General features: G+C 41.0%; 2 protein-coding genes across 2 annotated transcripts in view; one reads left to right on the top strand and one right to left on the bottom strand.

Annotated features, from left to right (window-relative positions):
• Positions 1-804: 804 nt before the first annotated feature.
• On the top strand, positions 805-3,141 carry rasl11b (RAS-like, family 11, member B). The gene is made up of 4 exons (XM_004557130.2): positions 805-1,133; positions 1,227-1,283; positions 1,382-1,458; positions 1,917-3,141. The coding sequence occupies exons 1-4, from the start codon at positions 1,019-1,021 to the stop codon at positions 2,412-2,414; spliced, it is 747 nt and encodes a 248-aa protein (XP_004557187.1). The 5' UTR covers positions 805-1,018; the 3' UTR covers positions 2,415-3,141.
• A 926-nt stretch (positions 3,142-4,067) lies between these two features.
• scfd2 (sec1 family domain containing 2) overlaps positions 4,068-17,670 on the bottom strand; it is a 100,396-nt gene continuing 86,793 nt past the window's right edge. Inside the window, exons 7-9 of the mRNA XM_004557131.6 lie at positions 12,854-12,988; positions 8,125-8,244; positions 4,068-4,376 (exon numbers count right to left, since the gene is read on the bottom strand). Coding sequence (XP_004557188.2) covers positions 4,284-4,376; positions 8,125-8,244; positions 12,854-12,988 — 348 coding nt within the window. The 3' untranslated portion in view covers positions 4,068-4,283. The remainder of the gene's footprint in view (positions 4,377-8,124; positions 8,245-12,853; positions 12,989-17,670) is intronic.

The following is a 17,670-nucleotide window of genomic DNA, read 5'->3' as shown; positions in this document are numbered from 1 at the left end:
GAGGAAGGGAGGGGTGTATGACAGGAGGCAAAAGAAAAATGGGACAAAAAAAAGCTAAAATGGATTAAATCACAATGGAGAGCAGCTTCAAATTGAACTTGTCATGTAACTTGTGCACAAATGTGTACCTTTAGTGGCACAGCTGGCACTAAAATGACAGAGATGAAGCGCATACGCTTGCATGAGTTTCTGTAAGGTATGCGTGAATGTGTATGATGTGTGGGAGGGGGTGTATTGATGCAACATCAACAGCCATTAACCCCCTGTGTGGACAAGTTTAGGGGCATGTCTTAACAGGTCACCAGCTGCAACGCAACACAACACAGGCTGGGAGGTTGAACAGCAACGTGTGCATTCAACAGAATAGGAAATAAAATATGATATAAAAATCGTATTTAAGACATAAATAAAAGTAGTGGGTTGAATTTCAAGGATTTCTGGTAACGATGGCTCTTATACATGCGGGGTATTTGTTGTTTATTTAGGGGAGACATTTCACCACACAGCTAAAGCTTTGTTTATGTCGTTTTCTTTCCCAAATCTGTGTAATTCATAGTGACATACCTGCAGAGGACAGACAACCTTTCCCCGTTCAAAAACAAAGGGTATTTTATCAGAACACCCAGACAGAGGTCTCACCTGTTGCAAAAGCTTTCCTGCTTGAGGATAGCTTGAACATCCACGTGTAGGCGGGGACGCACGAGGAGAGGAGAGGAGGAGGGGGGGGGAATCACCGACACCCAATCAGATGTGGCCGCTTCTGGAGCGCTATAAAAACTCCGTGGTCTCCTCTGCGCCAGCATTTACTCGCAGCTTCTCCTTCTAAAGACTGTTTTGACTTTTCCCTCCGGGTTTTTACAAGAAGAAAATAATTGACCACCGAACCACTTTGCGAGGAAAACGGAATTTACTAAACTCACTTTATTTAAAAGCTCGCTTTATACTTGGACTCGAAAATAGTTTCGTCTCTGCTTTGGATTGTTTTTTCGTTTTTTGACTGAGCTGACGGGCAAAAACAATGCGCCTCATCCAGAACATGACAACCATAGCGGAGTATCCAGCTTCTGAATACTCGGCCCCCAACCGGGCCATTAAAATAGCCGTTATAGGAGGCAGCGGTGTGGGGAAGACAGGTAAGAGGAAACTGGAAAAAAAAATACGCAAGCATTGTAGGTAACGTATACCCTGGCGTATATGTTTAATGTTGTTTTCTCGCTTCTCCTCAGCACTCGTGGTGAGATTCCTAACAAAACGCTTCATCGGAGACTACGAGAGAAATGCTGGTAAGTTGAATATCTGTATTTTTATGAATGGAAAACGCTAAAATTGAGCTAATTGTTATTTTGTGGGGTACTAAAGGTTTTGTTCCTCCTATGTGCAGGTAATCTCTACTCCAGAGAAGTCCAGGTGGATGGAGAGCAAGTGACCATCCAAGTACAGGACACTCCTGGTGCCGAGGTGAGCAGAAAGGGACATATTATAATCTGTCTGGGCTGACTGGAGGGTAACAGAGTGGACAAAATAACCGTCTGGTTAAAAAATATCTAAGCGTCTTCAGGCACTGCTCCAAAACCGAGCATGTCTGTTTTCCTCCTGAAGTAGAGCCCTTTGTTTTGCCTGTCTAATCTTCCATTTAAGCTAATGGATGTCTGGGGCCAGAGTAAATGATACCCTGATCCACATCCAGACTTCTCAATCACCCACACCTCTCTCTTCTGGAGGAGTAATCCTATAGCTTTTGTCTGCCTCAGCTGGCATTCCAGACATTACAAAAGCTCAGTTTCATAACATGAGGAACATTTAATCTTTCCTGAAATTTGATTGATTTTGTGCATCAGAACAAGAATGCTGGAAATGTTTTTCAGAGGAAGTTGTGTTTTAATCATTGTCTTTTTTTTTTCTTTTTTTCCCCCCAGATGACAGATAATGGCATCAGTCTACCTGACCATGTGACCTGCTCCATTCAGTGGGCGGATGCTGTGGTGCTGGTGTACTCTGTGACTGACCGCAGCAGCTTTGATTTGATCGATCAGTTGCACCAGCTGGTTGTTCGCAGCAGCGGTGCCAGTATGCCCCCAGTAATCCTGCTGGCCAATAAGGCAGACCTGTTGCACCTGAGGCGAGTCGACTCCCAGCAGGGTCCCATTCTGGCTGGAAACCTGGGCTGCTCCTTCTATGAAGTATCTGCCAGTGAGGATTACAACCAGGTACACGGGGCTTTCCACAGGCTGTGCTGCCAGCTAGCCAAGCAGCCACCCCCTGCCTCTAGCTCCCCACCCACCTCTGCTAGTGGTGTCACAGAGAAGAGGCGCTCTCTCCTCATCCCCAGACCAAAGTCTCCCAATATGCAGGATCTGAAGAGGCGCTTCAAGCAGGCGCTGTCTGCCAAAGTCCGGACTGTCACCTCAGTGTGAGGAGCGCTACAAGCTGAAAGTGGTTGAGAGTGGCCACAGAAAGTACTAAACGTTGGAAAAGAGGACGGAAGATTCACGCTTCTCCAGTGAAGTCCTGCTCCAGTTCAGCTGGTGTGATATGAACAGTATAGCAGGAGGCAGATGAATCTTTGCAGAGATAAATGGCGTCTTGGTGAGATGGAGTCTGTCCTGTCAGATGACGCAAAGAGCAGCGGTGAAGCAGTTCAGGGGGAGAAAATTTCCCTTTGAGGACAGAAACAGCCGATTGAAGCTGAGAGAACTAAAAACTGAATATAAAAATTGTACATAAAGCCCTCCTGGCAACAACAGCTCTGAAGGACTGCTTATTTTTAGCTGTACTGTGCCTGTTGTGGCTGTTCTTTATTCAGACTGCCACTTCATCAAGGCTAAACGCCGGCATTATTATACCAGCCACTTAAGCTGGGTCTCAGTGCAGCTCTCGGTGTGTTCACTCTCATATTTGAATATCTGCAGTTTATTTTTTGCAACTTACAAAAGCATCATTGTGCATGATTGATGAGTGAGGGAAGGGTGGGGGTTGAAGTATCCTTGTGGGGTAGCAGCCACTATGTAGCATGTGTTGGTGATTATCACTGATGCACTTTATTAAAAAGAGTCCAAAGGGCCTATTGTTATTTATTTGTTACAAGTTCTTTTTCATAATAAAAATATTAAGAACTTCCAATAAAATGTCTCTGGAGCATTATTCATTTTGCATGTGTGGAATAAAGTTTACAAACAATAGATTATAGAACTTCTGAGTCACTGATGTCCTTGGGACTGTAACACTAATAAACTGCATTCATACTGGGAGCAGATGACTCACACAGAACAAGGTAGTCTGACCCATGAATACAGCAATTCTTAAAAAGGCTTAGATATCAGACTAGTGATGAAAAGCATGGACACAATGGAAGCATGACTGTACAGCCGCTTCACAGATCTTGTGAGCTGTTTAAAATTAAAAGCTCTGTGCAGTCCTTGACCTCCCAAAAAGTATTTTGACTAAAGAATGAAGCTGCTGATGCGACTGCAGCCAAATCCTTATGGGTTTTTTTTCCCCCCTCTTTCAGAGCTGACCTTGTTTTCATTAGAGACCTCGAACAACTGCACCGGTCCCAAAGATGAGGTGAAAATTATATTAAAACAGTTTGCCATTAAAACATCCAATTGCATCAGTTTACTGGCAATTCAGAACCTAATCAGGGAATTCTGTTCAAGCCTGCCAGACGAGGATTTGCTGAATTACACCTGTGTTTGACAAAATGAGGGAGATTCGAGAACGGCCCCAGTTGTGGGTGAATTTCTGAGCTTTAGCTGTGATGATTCATGTTGGAGAGAACAAAGAGAGACGGGAGGGATGGAAGGTGGAGGTGAGGTCTAAGTGTGAGCAATTTATCGGCCTTGGCAGGCAGTGTGAAAGGCTTTGTTAATTATCCTGGTCTTATTTGTCACCATATGATGTTTGCGAGGGGATGATGTTAACAGAGAGTGTGTATTCTTCCGGCCACAACAGCATGCTGTCCATTGTTAACACTTCTAATGGGTTCACACACAGAGACCTGCTTTAAACAGCTAACTTGACCTCTTGTGTCCTGTGTATATATGCAAATAAAAGACATCACACATGGGTGTCTGAAAAGTGACTTTATTGCTTTATATTAACATTTGATGGAATTTTACGCCTCACGCTTAGAGAGGTGGCTTTTTACAGAACAGGAATGTTGCTTCATTTGCATGTCGTCTGTTGACACGCCATTTTAATTTCTCATGCCCTCTTCACACCTCAGTGTTTAGATGTTCGAGGTGCATGTGTTCATCCGCGTGTTAACACCTGCGTTTCCGTTTTTACACACCGATATCAGGTACCAGTCTCTGGGTGCCGAAGAGCAGCTCGGGGATGTCTGTCAGTCTTAGTAACCTGGTGGAGAGAACGAGCACCTGGAGTGGGGAACAACACACTCGTCAGAGTTAAAGGATGTCAACATGTGCAAGCCGACACTTATAAATGAAGCACATGTTGAGAAATTCGCAAGGTGGAAATCCAAGAGCTGCGTGAATCAGTTTCTGTTGTAGGTGGGTTATTTTGTTAAGTAGTAGTACTCAGAAGGTTTTGGCTTCTTTTGGGGTTTTTTTTGAGCTGTCAAACAAATGATGTTTTGGTTGGTGACTCGCAAACCAAAGTTGATCTTTTCATTTTAAAGTCTTTGTAAGGGTGATGTTAAATCAAAGACAGCAGTTATCCATACATTTAGTTTGGAGAATAAATATGACTGGAATAATTCAGTAAGTTCATTCAGACATAGGGAACGAATACAATCCTGCCATAACTTTTACTTTATAAGTACGTTACTGACAAAAAGCTTTATAAAATCATTTTGCAGGTTTTTGTATGTAAAGAATAGAAGCACTGAAAGTTAGGCAACAGCTGAATGAGCACAGGATAGAGTTACAGCGTCGATCCAGAAACGTTATTTATTTATTTTCACGTAAACTTTGGCACAGGTTTGGATGCGAAAGATGGAAATAGAAAATGCAGGAATTATGTCAAGTGCATCCAGTTGCTGTGCAGCACGTGTGAGGCTTTACTTGTGGGTGAATTTGGATGGCTGGCTGCTTGGCTGCCCGTCACATTTTTCAGTTAATAAGAAGCTCAATAAGATTGTAAAATATGCTCAGTAAAATTCAACATCAACACAGTATCACACTGCTTTGTGAGCCTGTGTGTTTTGTGATCTTTAATACTTTGCAGCATATCTGTTAAAAATGCAGTTGATATGAGGTGTGTGTGCGATGACTAAGATGACTGTTGTTGTTGTTGTTGTTGTTGTGGAGAAGCTGTTTTACAGCAGTTGGACCATGAAACACAATCTCCTCCCAGAGGCTGATAAGGTGCAAATACCACTCACATGCTGGAAAGCATTGATGCGTCATTGATACGTAATCTTGGGTGTCATTGTCGATCTTTAAAGATGATAAGAAATAAACTCGGCCTCCTGGTCTTCTTTTCTTGGGCGTTTCTCATGATAACTGCTTTAACTGAGTTTTCTATGACTGACAGCAGAACAGCTGAATACAGTTAGAGTGTGGCGTCTATGCTCAGACACACATAGAAGTTAGGAATTGATGAAGCAACCCCCATCTGGGAGGATACAGGTGGATGCTAGGATGGTGGAGCAACAGGTTCTCATCCCAACACGTTAAGGGGCATGAGAGCGGGTTTGCATGAATCTATAAATGTGTTAAGGTTAGGTTCAGGGCTGTAATAGAAAGCCGCAAGCGTTTCATAAGGACGTAGAAGGGTACATTTAGCGTTACTATGAGACGCCTAGGGGCACGACAAATCGTTGATATGTTACGCACTGGGAATGATAATGCTCTGGCTGGACAGGTTTAAACAGGAGGTAGTGATGTAGGGCACTAAACCGTCAGAGGGAGAGGTGGGACATTTTGCAGCTTACATAGATTGCCAAATTGGGAGAGCTTATTGTGTATGACCTAAGTTCTGATAAGGCTCATTGTTAAATGAAATCCATTACGGGTGACAACCCCATGAAGCGATTGCCAGTAGTGTGCAATATAAGGCATTTTAAGGTCTGTCTTTTTGCTTACTGCATTAACCCATATCTGCTTTTTGATAATTTTTACCTTGCGCCTGTCCAAATTCTTGTTTGGTAGTGTAATGGATGTTGGATCAGTGGTTGTTTTCTCTTACGCAGCTCTGGATTCAGATGCAGCTTTCAAAAACGTAACTTTAAAATGACAGAAGTACACAGCTGAACGGCTTTAGCTGAAGTATGCACTCCTATAGTTCTGCAGACCTCTTCTGATGTTGTATAACAGAGAAGCCCTGTTTCTTTGCAGCAGCGTTGACTTAACTCTGCGCCCTTAACTGCCTAGAACAGCAGTGGCTGTTTGTGGTGGCAGAGTGACTGTATTTCAGAAGAATTACATCCAAGTGCAAAAGCAAAACATCGCTGTTTGTTTTCAGTGTAAATACTCATGAATGTCTGGTCCAAACACATCACATAAAGTGTGAGCACATCTCTGTGTAAGGGTTAGAGTGCGTGTGGCCCTGCAGGTTATTATATAAGCTGGTCTTTATTCAGTTCTTCTGATTACAGATGGGGGGGCTTTGATCTTTGCCAAGCCTTTCATTGCCTCTGGCCTCTTTCTCGAAGCCTTTTATTAAGACGAGCCTCATGTCCCTCGCGTATTTCTTGCACTCCTCTCATCCAGAGGAAATGCATCATCTGCATGTTTTGTGTGTTAGTGTTGATTGCATATGCAATAAGCACTCAAACCACCCAAACACACAGACAGGCAGACAGACTCAACATCTTGTGTATGCAATTAGTGTATTAAAAGGTGTAAAGATCAGATGACATGCTCACCTTTATGCCTGATCAGAGCCACCTGTTTATGTAGGTCAGTACTTAGGTTTGCTCATGCAGTCAGTCTTTGCTTGAAATTCAGCAGATACTACTGAGTATGGAACTTAAGGATTGCTTGATACTGTTAATGTTAAATTTCTAATAATCTTTTATATCACCAGTGGCTTTTGTCACAGGAGAGGGTAACAAAGCTTGGATAGCTATAATATAATATAATATAATATATACTCACTAGCTCCTTTAACAGGCCCACCTGTTCAACTCTATGTTAACACAAATATCTAAACAGTCAATTGCATGGCAGCAACTCAAAGCATTTAAGCAAATAGAGATGGCCAAGATAACCTACTGAAGTTCAAACTAAGCATCACAATGGGGAAGAAAGGTGATTATATGGTTGCTGGTGCCAGACAGGCTGGCCTGAGTATTTCAGAAACTGCTTATCTGCTGCGATTTTCCCATACAACCATCTCTAGGGTTTACAGAGAATTATCTGGCAGGAAGAAAATATCCAGTGAACAAAAGTTCTCTTCATAAAAAAGGCTGGTTGATGCCTAAAGTCAGAGGAAAATAGCCAGAGTGCAGAAGAGGATCTCTAAACGTATGACATGTCGAATGCTGAAGCAGATACGCCACAGCAGCGGAAGAACACGCCAGGTGGCACTTCTGTCAGTTAAAAACATGAAACTAGGATTGTACAGTCAGAATTTTGAATAAACAACATGAAAGCATGGATCCAATGGTGTAGTGGTGTAGGGGATGTTTTCTTGGTATACTCTGTGCCCCTTAGTGCCAACTGAGAATTATTTAAATCCCGCAGACTATCTTGTTGCTGACCATGTCTATCCCTTTATAGCCACAGTGTATCCATATTCTGATATATTTTGTTAGCTTTTCAAGTTAAAACATCTCAAACCCGTCCACTAATAAAGTGTCCATTCAGTGTATATTACTATAAACAGTTCAACATAAAGCAAAATATGGAGCTCAGGCATTAGGTTTCTGAATTAAATGAAACTATATTTTTAGTTGTAAGTTTAATCACTTTGTATGGCATCACTTTAAGTGATATGACGGTAAAAGTTATTTCAGTGCTCATTCTTGAGGTTAAAGCATGCAGGTAAAGCTTGCTAGCATGGATCTCAATTCTGCTTTAAAACATGATGTGTTTCATTTAATTTTACCAGTGAAGCCATTTGTAGTTTGAACAAAACATTTCCCCAATTATTGAACTGGACTGGAAGCAGAACTGGGAAAGAGCAACGTCACCTGACAGCGACAGGCCACAGACTCACCTGGGTCCCCGGTCTGTGTGTGGCAACAGTCTCTTTGATGAGACGAAGTTCTGATGGTGTGACTCCACCAACCATGAAGAGGAGGAGCAGAGGGTTGTCGCCAGGATGTGGACGGCTCACCTGGAGTTAAGACGAGACATTTTGACAGGTATTTTTAGGCCACTGGAGTTGTTTATGCTGCTTCTTTCCTTCCTTTAATAAACATATATTTTTGTCCACTGAACACTTTATATCATCTCTTTTCTATATAACACCTCTGCCATCTCTTATGTATTATTGCTGAGTCACCTCTCAGCTGGATTCCTGTGATATTGTGGTGCCACTGATCACAGTGCACCTGCTAACAACACTCGGAGTGAGACGTCTCCTCACACTGGTGTCATGATGGCTAACACGTGGACATGTAAGCTCTACACACACACTTACACAACACACAGACACCTAAATATCCCACATCACCTGTGTCAGGGCGCATCTCACAGACTGATATAAAAAAATTGTGCTAGCACATTATTAACTGTCATTTAAAATGCTGTTTTAACACCAGGTAATGTCTGGTGCTTATGGTGGTGAGCAATGGCTTTGTACTATTGGTCAGCGGGCAGCGGTCAGGACGAGCCTGTGAATGCTAACCAAGCAATCAGAGCTGCAGGGGGTGGACCTAAGGAGAGAGTGGCTATCCACGTGAAGCAGCAGCAGGCTGGGATAAAGCATGTCAGGGATGATTCAACATGTGTTCATGGGAAATTTTGGGAACTTGCTCAGCTCAAGCTGTATGTTGTACATCTAGGCAGATCTGGTGGGACTTCTAAACAATGCAGACATGGCATCCCCATGTGTAAGTAAATCCCCACTAGTGTGTTCCCTGGATCTGAACCTCACATGGTGAGGGAGGGGCTGTGAGCTGAAATGTGCTGCAGAGTGTGTCTGAGGTAAAGAAAACATACTTTTAGACATCATCTGTGGACTTCTTCTACAATGCCACTCACCAAACTGTTTAATGTGAATTCTCAAAAAAAAAAAAAAATTCTCAACATTATCTGCCTCTGTCTTTTGCTAGACACCAGCTATTAATTTCTTTAATAAAAAAATAAATGAAGTTGAGTTTAGTTCAATTTAAAGCAGTCCATAAAAACACAAAGATGAGCACAAAACACAGAATCATGGCAAATATCAACTGAATAATTAGAAAAAAAATCTATAAATATATATAAAATTATTAAGCAAAAATAAAACTTTTTTGGGATTATGGATATAAACTAGTGCTTTCAGCGTTAATCTCGTTAAAATGACGTTAGCGCCATAACTGCATTAACGCACCAAATCTCCGTTAATGAGTTAGCGCATGTGTGCCCAGGAGTGTGGGGCTGCACGGTGTTAACGCGTTAGCATGGTTAGCTTGCTAACGTGGCGCTAATATCATTTTGACGAGATTAACGCTGACAGCACTAATATAAACCCATTTTAGGTTTACATTTCTCAAGTTTCACTACTGCTTGGTTAGTAATATGTTGGCATCAAGATGGTATCATCCATCCAAACTACATGTGACTGCAGCAGTCTGCTAGCAAACAGAGAAATCACAAAGAGGTTTTTGGTGAAGCATCCTGTTTGCACCCAGTTTCATTCAGCTGCAGCGGGCAAACTCCATCAACCACCTGGTTAATGCACATTTTTGTCTAGCAACCAGATGTTAATAAGTGGTTGCTGAGTGGTCTCCAAGCCTTTGTGACTGATGCCTTAGCTTGACTTGTCCTGCTAACTAACTAATCAACACTATGCTTAATTAGTGTAGATGGACCCTCTGGGCTAAGATTTCCCCTTTGACATCTGGTAACCATTAATAGGTAAACCAAAACAAAATAGGATCAGTTAGTTTATCTATTCTGCTTGTCAGAGAATTCAAGTAAAGAAGCAATCTGATGTGCAGAAATAATGGAAACCCTTCACAAACCAGCCCCGAACTTAACTGCAGAAAATCAAACGTTTACTGTTTTGGATTTTCTGTTCTGATGAGTTTATTTAAATGCTTCTAATAAAGGAAAAAAAAATAGTTCCCATGCAGAGATCAATAAAGATGTCCTTATCTTTATCACAAAAACCGTTCAGATTTCTGATAAAATGTAGCTGCAGGGTGCTCACAAACAGCAGATTTCAATCTACACAAAGTGAAGAAGTAAAGTCTTCACTACACTTGTAGCACACAGAACAACTTTATGGCTTGACCAACACGATAAGGTCATCAGGGTTATCAGATGACGACCATGATGAGGCTACAAGCTGAAACGCGCCAGTCAAGCAACAACGTTGTTCTATAAAATACAAGTGTTGTTGTTTTGACCACTCCAGACTTTCTCCTCTCCTCCATGCACTATTTGCATTTGTAAATTGTGCAAGATAAATCACTCTGTGATTCTCTGGTGTCAGTCATAGGCAAGAACTATGGTTGCATTAACATTACAAGATCGCTTGTACAACTGGGATTCTGTTTAAACAAAGACTAAATATGGTACACCAGACACACAAATAATTTGGTTACAGACAGTTTAAGATGACAGTTTGAAACAACACTGCACAGGCTTTCAACAGGTCACGGTCCAGACAGCAGGGTCCACTGTGTTTTAATAATGTAAACTGTGTTCACAGTAAACTCTTTGGCTGAAAATAGAAGTTTTATAGGAGGTGTTTTATGGCATAAAGGGTGTGCACTGGGCTCCTATAGACTACAAGGTCAGTTTTATAGGTTTAGGTTGTCTGACTTGGTGGTTCTTGAGCCAAGTTTCTTAATTTGAGTGAAACCGGGCCACAGTTACACAACTTGTCTAATTCCTTCCCTTCTGGGTAATCATCAGTTTAAGCGGGCCCAGATGTGAGACAATCAGACTGTGGAGAGTGATCCACTCTGCAGGAAATGTACATTATGCATAGTGTTAGAAAAAAAAAACTCAGACTAGTGCTAAAATAATGAAAGAATAATGAAAGAATAAGCCAATTATCAACGACTTTTAACAATTAAACTTTGCAAATCCAACTGCATTACTTCTTTCTTTTCTGTTTCGGTTCCCATTAAGGTCTTGCTCTTTAAGAGCCTCAATATCATACTGTGCTGCTGTCATCTGAGGATTATTTTCTGCCTTAAAATAAATGTGATTCTTTGAAGTAGTGACCTGGCATAGCTTCTACTGTGAGCTGGATATCCAATTTGAAGGCTTTATGACCAGATCCAGGCAAAAATGTTGGGGTACGGCGGCAGACAACAGTTTCAGTTCTCATATGTGTTTTTTCTGCAAATCTTTCTGCAAAAGTTGCAAATTCATTGCTATCCTAGATATCCTAGAAATATCACAGATATTTTTAAAAAAAATCGTATAATACATATTATGGTCACCTACTGATCGGAAGGTTGCTGGTTTGATCCCTGACTCCTCCAGTCTGCATGTCAAGTATCCTTGGGCAAGATACTAACTACAAGCCAGGCTTGTAATATTGTAGCATCAATTTCTACCAGTACAACTTTCTACAACAAAATCACTGAAGCGTTCTTTGGGTTGGTTTATGCCAGTGTGTTGCACTGTAGCATAACATTTATATTGTTAAGTAGTTATTACATAACAGTACATCTTGTAGAGTTAAAGAGTAATAGAAAAGCAGTAAGGAATTAAAGAAACTAATTAAGTACCCCAACACTGTCGACAAATGTAATGCCATTAGGCTGGAAACATTGTGGAGATGAGGCTAATACACATATAGATCCCAGAGATCAAAAATCACCCATAGGTGACAGGCACTGGAATATCATGAAGATATTCATCTCCACAGACTATAAGGCTTCATGCTTTTTCATCAGTAATCTCTGATTTTCTTCAAATGAGCTCCCAAAAGTGACTCATTTTTACCAGTTATACAATAAAGATGTCTCATTCTTGGGAATCAAGAAAAATAGTCAGCAAACCCTTTCTAGTTATATCACTGGTTGATATGTATAACAGACTTGAGGTACAGCACAAACACTTTTGAAAATGTGTATAAAAAGTATTAGTTTGGCGGTTTATCCTCTGAAGGGTTGATTTTTGTCCAAAAAGTATAGTCATTTCATTCAGCTTTGTGTGGGATTTCTGAAATCTGCCATATCCAAAAAATTGCGATGCAATATAAGATTTAAATGAAAATTTGTTTAAAACTATATTTGACTATAAACAAAGTACAAAGACATCGTAATAAAAAGCGGAAGCTGAAAAACTGATAGTTTATTTGGAACATGATGCTAGCAACATGTTGGTAAAAACTGGCACAGGAATATGGTACGACATGTTTATCACTGTGAAGACTGACTTTTCTTTTTTATAACTGCAGTCATTTAGCAACCAAAGAAATCAGTTGCTTTCGTGTGAAAGTGAATGGTAAAGGGTTGACATCGGCTTTCAGTGGCTTGACAGTTTGGGATCTACATTGGGATTTTCTGTTTCACAGTATACCAAATGTCTGGAATGCAGATTCCGCATGCACATTTCAGTATAAATGATGCCTTCAGAGAGTGCATGTTACCAGAGCCATGTGTACTAATGTAACCCAGTTGTAAAGTTTCCATATTTAATCTTTTATGTATTCGTCCATTCATACATTTTCTTAACAGTTTATCCAATTTAAGTATAAATAACTCAAATCAGGTAATTTCTTCTGCGACAGAGCTGACTCTGTTGCATATAAGTGTTTGTGAGGAATGTCTAACCTTCATGAACATGCTGAAGCCGGTCTTCAACAGGTCTGTAAGACCTCCAGACATGTGCTCGATGTCAGGACATTCACATCGATCAGGGTGAAAGACTTCCTCTAGAATCTGCCGCAGGAAAGGTCGATAGGTCGCCTGTAAAGCATAAATATCAAACCACACAAATAAGCATGCTTAACATCTCCAATGACAGTGGAGGTTTTTCTTTATAACAGCCTCTATGCAAATATACAGATTGCTACAGGTTGGGGGTTGAGGAACTGTTGGTGTCTTTGTGGAGTCCATATTGTTCTGGGCTTTTAGCCCCTGCGTGATTATGTGAATGGCTCTGGGTGTTAGACAGTGAAGTTATAAACAGCCCTGTTCAAGCTCTGCACAGGCTGCTGACTTATGAGTCAATTCAGGAAGAGCTTTTAAAACAGCGCAGTAAAGAACCCCACATGGTTATATGTGGCTAAAAAAAGCACTCTGGCCAACCATGTGGGTGATAAAGGGATGAATCAAATGAAGAATGTGATATTCCATTAACATGATTCCCAGAAACTAAGATTATTCAGACAGGGATATTTAAGTTCATGCTGACTAGTTTAACTATTCTATGTCCAGTCTGAATTATTATTAGCAGCAAATGGTTGTGGATGGTTTACTGTGAACTTTGGTGAACACATCAATCCCCCCTTTCGCCTTAGACAGCTTAGTGTGTGATGTAACTTGCTTCTTCAAAGTAGACACCTGGCCCACTTTTCCAAAGTTTCAGCAGCCTTGCTTTTATAATAACCGCAGCTTATGTTTTGTCCCACTTCACAGAAAAAAGAAGGTGTGTGTCCTTGGAGGAGCTGAATTGCACAACCTCAACTAAAGCTTCATAAATGTCTTTATTTACAGTGATCCATGGAGGGGAAAAAAAAAAAAAAAACTCTAACAGAGGACTTTTTCTGCCCAGTGACCCAGGACAAAATGAACCATTTATAGCCCTCAAAGCTAGCGGATCAAGAATTCAAGGCGGATTTTTTTTTCCTCCAAGGGACCAAAGCTTGCTCTCTCAGAGAACAATAAAGACCCAGATAAGACTTGGCAAAGCCTTATTTGAGTACTGTGAATAGCATAAGTGTCTAAATAAACATTGTGAACATGTTCCAGAACTGAAAGTCTCTTTTTTACATGAGGTTATATTTGGTGGGAAGGAGCGGATTATCCTTTAGATCATTGGTAGATAATTTAATTTCCCTAGAGAAAAAAAAAAAATTGAGCAGAACAGTTCCAGTTTCTCATGTGGACCCTTGAAAAAACTACTTGCCCACCCCCGATTTAGATCTTGCAAAGAAACAAGCACTAAAAACACACACCTACACATACAATACTGTCTAAATGTTAATGCGTCCAGGTGTTTCTGCCCACAGACATCCTCTCAATATGCATCATTCTTAACAGACACCTCAGAGCCTCCCACTCCTCAACAACCTGCAGGAGAATCCAGATTAGGCTTGGGGAAATCCTGCTGTCCAAATGATATAAACTAACATACACCTCCACCAAAATGACTGTGCAGCTTGGGTCACTCTGCACAAACAGACCTTGGAGTAAACACAATAATGATTCACCTCTGGCTCAAGCATGATCGTGCATGTGCATACGCAACATCAAGGCATAAACAACAAATCCAACCCGCAGTCACGCACTCTCCATTATCATCTGAATTTGAAAAACCTAAAACCAATACCATTAAACCAACACCCACATGTTAAAAACAATATTAGAATTAGTCATATGATAATGTCAGCGCTTAAATATTCCCTTGCAAACACAAACATGTGAGGGCACATACACACCCCCGTCAAATGTGAGTATCAGGTTTCCCCATGGGTTTTATTGGCTTTGAGGTAGATGAACGAATTAATGTTCCAAAACAACAGGTGATAAAATGAAAAACACAAATGGAGCATGGAAAACTACAGTCTGGCATGTCCCTGGAAACAACCCAGTCCAAAAATATGATAAAGTTGTACTATGCATATCATTTAAATGCCTAAAAATGGTGTTGTTTAATTCATCAGCCTGTGGACTCTTTTCTTTTTGAACATTCCTGTCAAAATATGAAACCTTTTAGCGAGTCATGCTAAATGTTAAGTATGTAAAGGAATACACTCTCTATAGCAGGATGTAGGTAGTAGGAAAACTGATGCTGCTATAGAATATATGCTGTAATTTCTTTTTAATTTACCGCCAATTGATGGCAAAACATTCTCAGACGTGGCTCTCCCCAAAACTGGGCAACACACAACCATGAGGCCATCTCCTCCCATTAATATATCAATATACTGACTAAAAATATCCATCCATCCATTCGCTTCCGCTTATCCTTTTCAGGGTCGCGGGGGTGCTGGAGCCTATCCCAGCTGTCATAGGGCGAGAGGCGGGGTACACCCTGGACAGGTCGCCAGTCTGTCGCAGGGCCAACACACAGGGACAGACAAACATTCACGCTCACATTCACTCCCACATTCACACCTAGTGGCAATTTGGATTAGCCAATTAACCTATCCCCACAAGCTGCATGTCTTTGGACGGTGGGAGGAAGCCGGAGTACCCGGAGGGAACCCACGCAAACACGGGGAGAACATGCAAACTCCACACAGAAAGACCCCGGCCTGGTGTTGGAATTGAACTCAGGACCTTCTTGCTGTGCGGCAACAGTGCTAACCACCGTGCCACCGTGCTGCCTTGACTAAAAATAATTAGAAAACAATTGAATAGTAATAATTTTGAAGCAACAAGGAGTTTGCTTGACCTGTTTCCTGGCAGGAAACAGTAGCTTCCTGAACTAGAAGGCAAGAGCTGATCAAGAAACAGAAACTGTATGTTAGCAACTTTACTTATCACAAAGTAGGGCAGCCTTAAATAATACCCTCCTTTATTATTTTTTTCTATGTAACATCTAAAAATTAATATAACTGTATATTAAATAACAATTGAAATTAATGTTTAATGTTCAATAAGAGTCATTTTCAGTCACTGCCCTCGCTGGACATTAATTTTCGTTTTCTGAATTTCATTTTTATTTTGGATGCACTTATGCTTTAGACTGCTTCACATCTCATGTAGGTGGTAATAGATTATATCTTATTACCATGTCAATGCAATGACTGGTCATAATAGAAAGAGAAAAGATATTATATAAGACATAAAAACCTGAGTAAATACCTCCGAAAGCCTGTGCTCAAAAACCCACGCAAGAGGGAGGACAGTCTATCTAGTCATAGGTGTGTATGCTCACCCATGTGTCACAATCTGTTCAATGTAGATGCAAATGATTCATTTTCTCGTTACTATGGTTTTTGGTTGGTTATACAACTCTCCCACCTTGTTGCTAGTCTCTGAAAGTCTTAAAACTTTTCATCATGATGCAGATGCTTGCTACTAAGAACATTTTCCACCCAATTTCAAGTGTTTCCCACAAAAGCAATAAAATCAAGCCCTTTGTTGAACTCGAATTCAGTTTTTTTTAAGCGTCTCGCTGTTACAGCTTGATCACTTATAGCCCACTGTTTTCTTTTCTCGGAATTTCAATAGTGCTCAGTTACTCACACCATGACATGCGCGAGTTTTGTGCGCCTCTACAACGAGAATACACGTGACCATTCAAGGCTGTGAGTGTAGCTGTCTGCTGGTCAGAATAATTATGGTTGTAACAAAGAAAGCCTAACTGAAGCAAACAAAGGAGCTGCGGTATTTGATTTTAATTTGAAATATTTTTATGTTTAGTGTTATAATCACACAAATGTAGTTACAACACAACACAAATGACAACATGCAACGACAGAGCTCAACCCCAAAACAACCCTACTTAAGCCACAACTTAATTCATTTGCTCTTGTTCACCGCTTTGATGAACCCCAAAACACTTGATTACTGAAGCTGATGGCACACAACACTCATTCCCTCACACTAGGATAAAAACATATGATTCCCATGAGTCCCATCACAGAGTCAGAGCAAGAGATTCTGACCCATGTCAAGCCAAAGCCACAATCATGTCTTTCCACATATTCTTTTGTAAAGGATGGGTTATATAACATCATTACACTGGATTTACAGGTACCACACGCACACAACAGGAGTAGATAACACAGAACGACTTGACTCCTCTTCAGTGGCCTTAAACATTGGAGTGAGGACCTCTGCATATTAGGCTACGGCCTAATAAGAAAACGTCAGGTGTCGGCTTCACTGGAGGCAGGGGTGCATCCTCAGAGAGGCTGGATGATTTCTGACGTTTCTCAAGAACAAGCAGTAGCTGGCAGATATCATACTGTCCTACTTTCATATGAAATCATTTTATAATAGTCCTGGAACAAGAACAGCCAGGTCTGGCCTAACACAATGCTTCTCACATGCATCCAAAATGCTTGCTCAGTCAAGAGGCTACTGGCACATTTTCACAGACACTGCATGATTATTATTATTTTTACAGTGTTATTCAGATGCAGAAATGAGAGACTGAGTCATGAAATGTATTCAAACTTCTGTGTTAATCAAGAACATAAGCCTGAACTGGAACAGTTACTAGATATTTAAGTTGTCTGAGAAAGAATTAGACTCCAGTCTTGGGGCACACCTACAAATCTGAATTGCACATCAGCACAAAATTTGAGCACTGGGAGCTTCAATGCACAGGCCACCTACAGTAACATGTAGATGGCCCAGTCCATGCAGACAATTTATATAAGGTAATTCTTGTCTAGTTGGGAGGACAGAAGAGAAGAGAAGAGAGCTGCAGAAGCACAGCTGTCTATTTTCTACTTATGGTGGAGCTTTTT

This window comes from Maylandia zebra, linkage group LG23, assembly GCF_041146795.1.
Source record: "Maylandia zebra isolate NMK-2024a linkage group LG23, Mzebra_GT3a, whole genome shotgun sequence".
Classification (NCBI taxonomy): Eukaryota; Metazoa; Chordata; class Actinopteri; order Cichliformes; family Cichlidae; genus Maylandia; species Maylandia zebra.
Note: the sequence above shows the minus strand (reverse complement) of the source record. Positions and strands in the feature narration are given on the sequence as shown.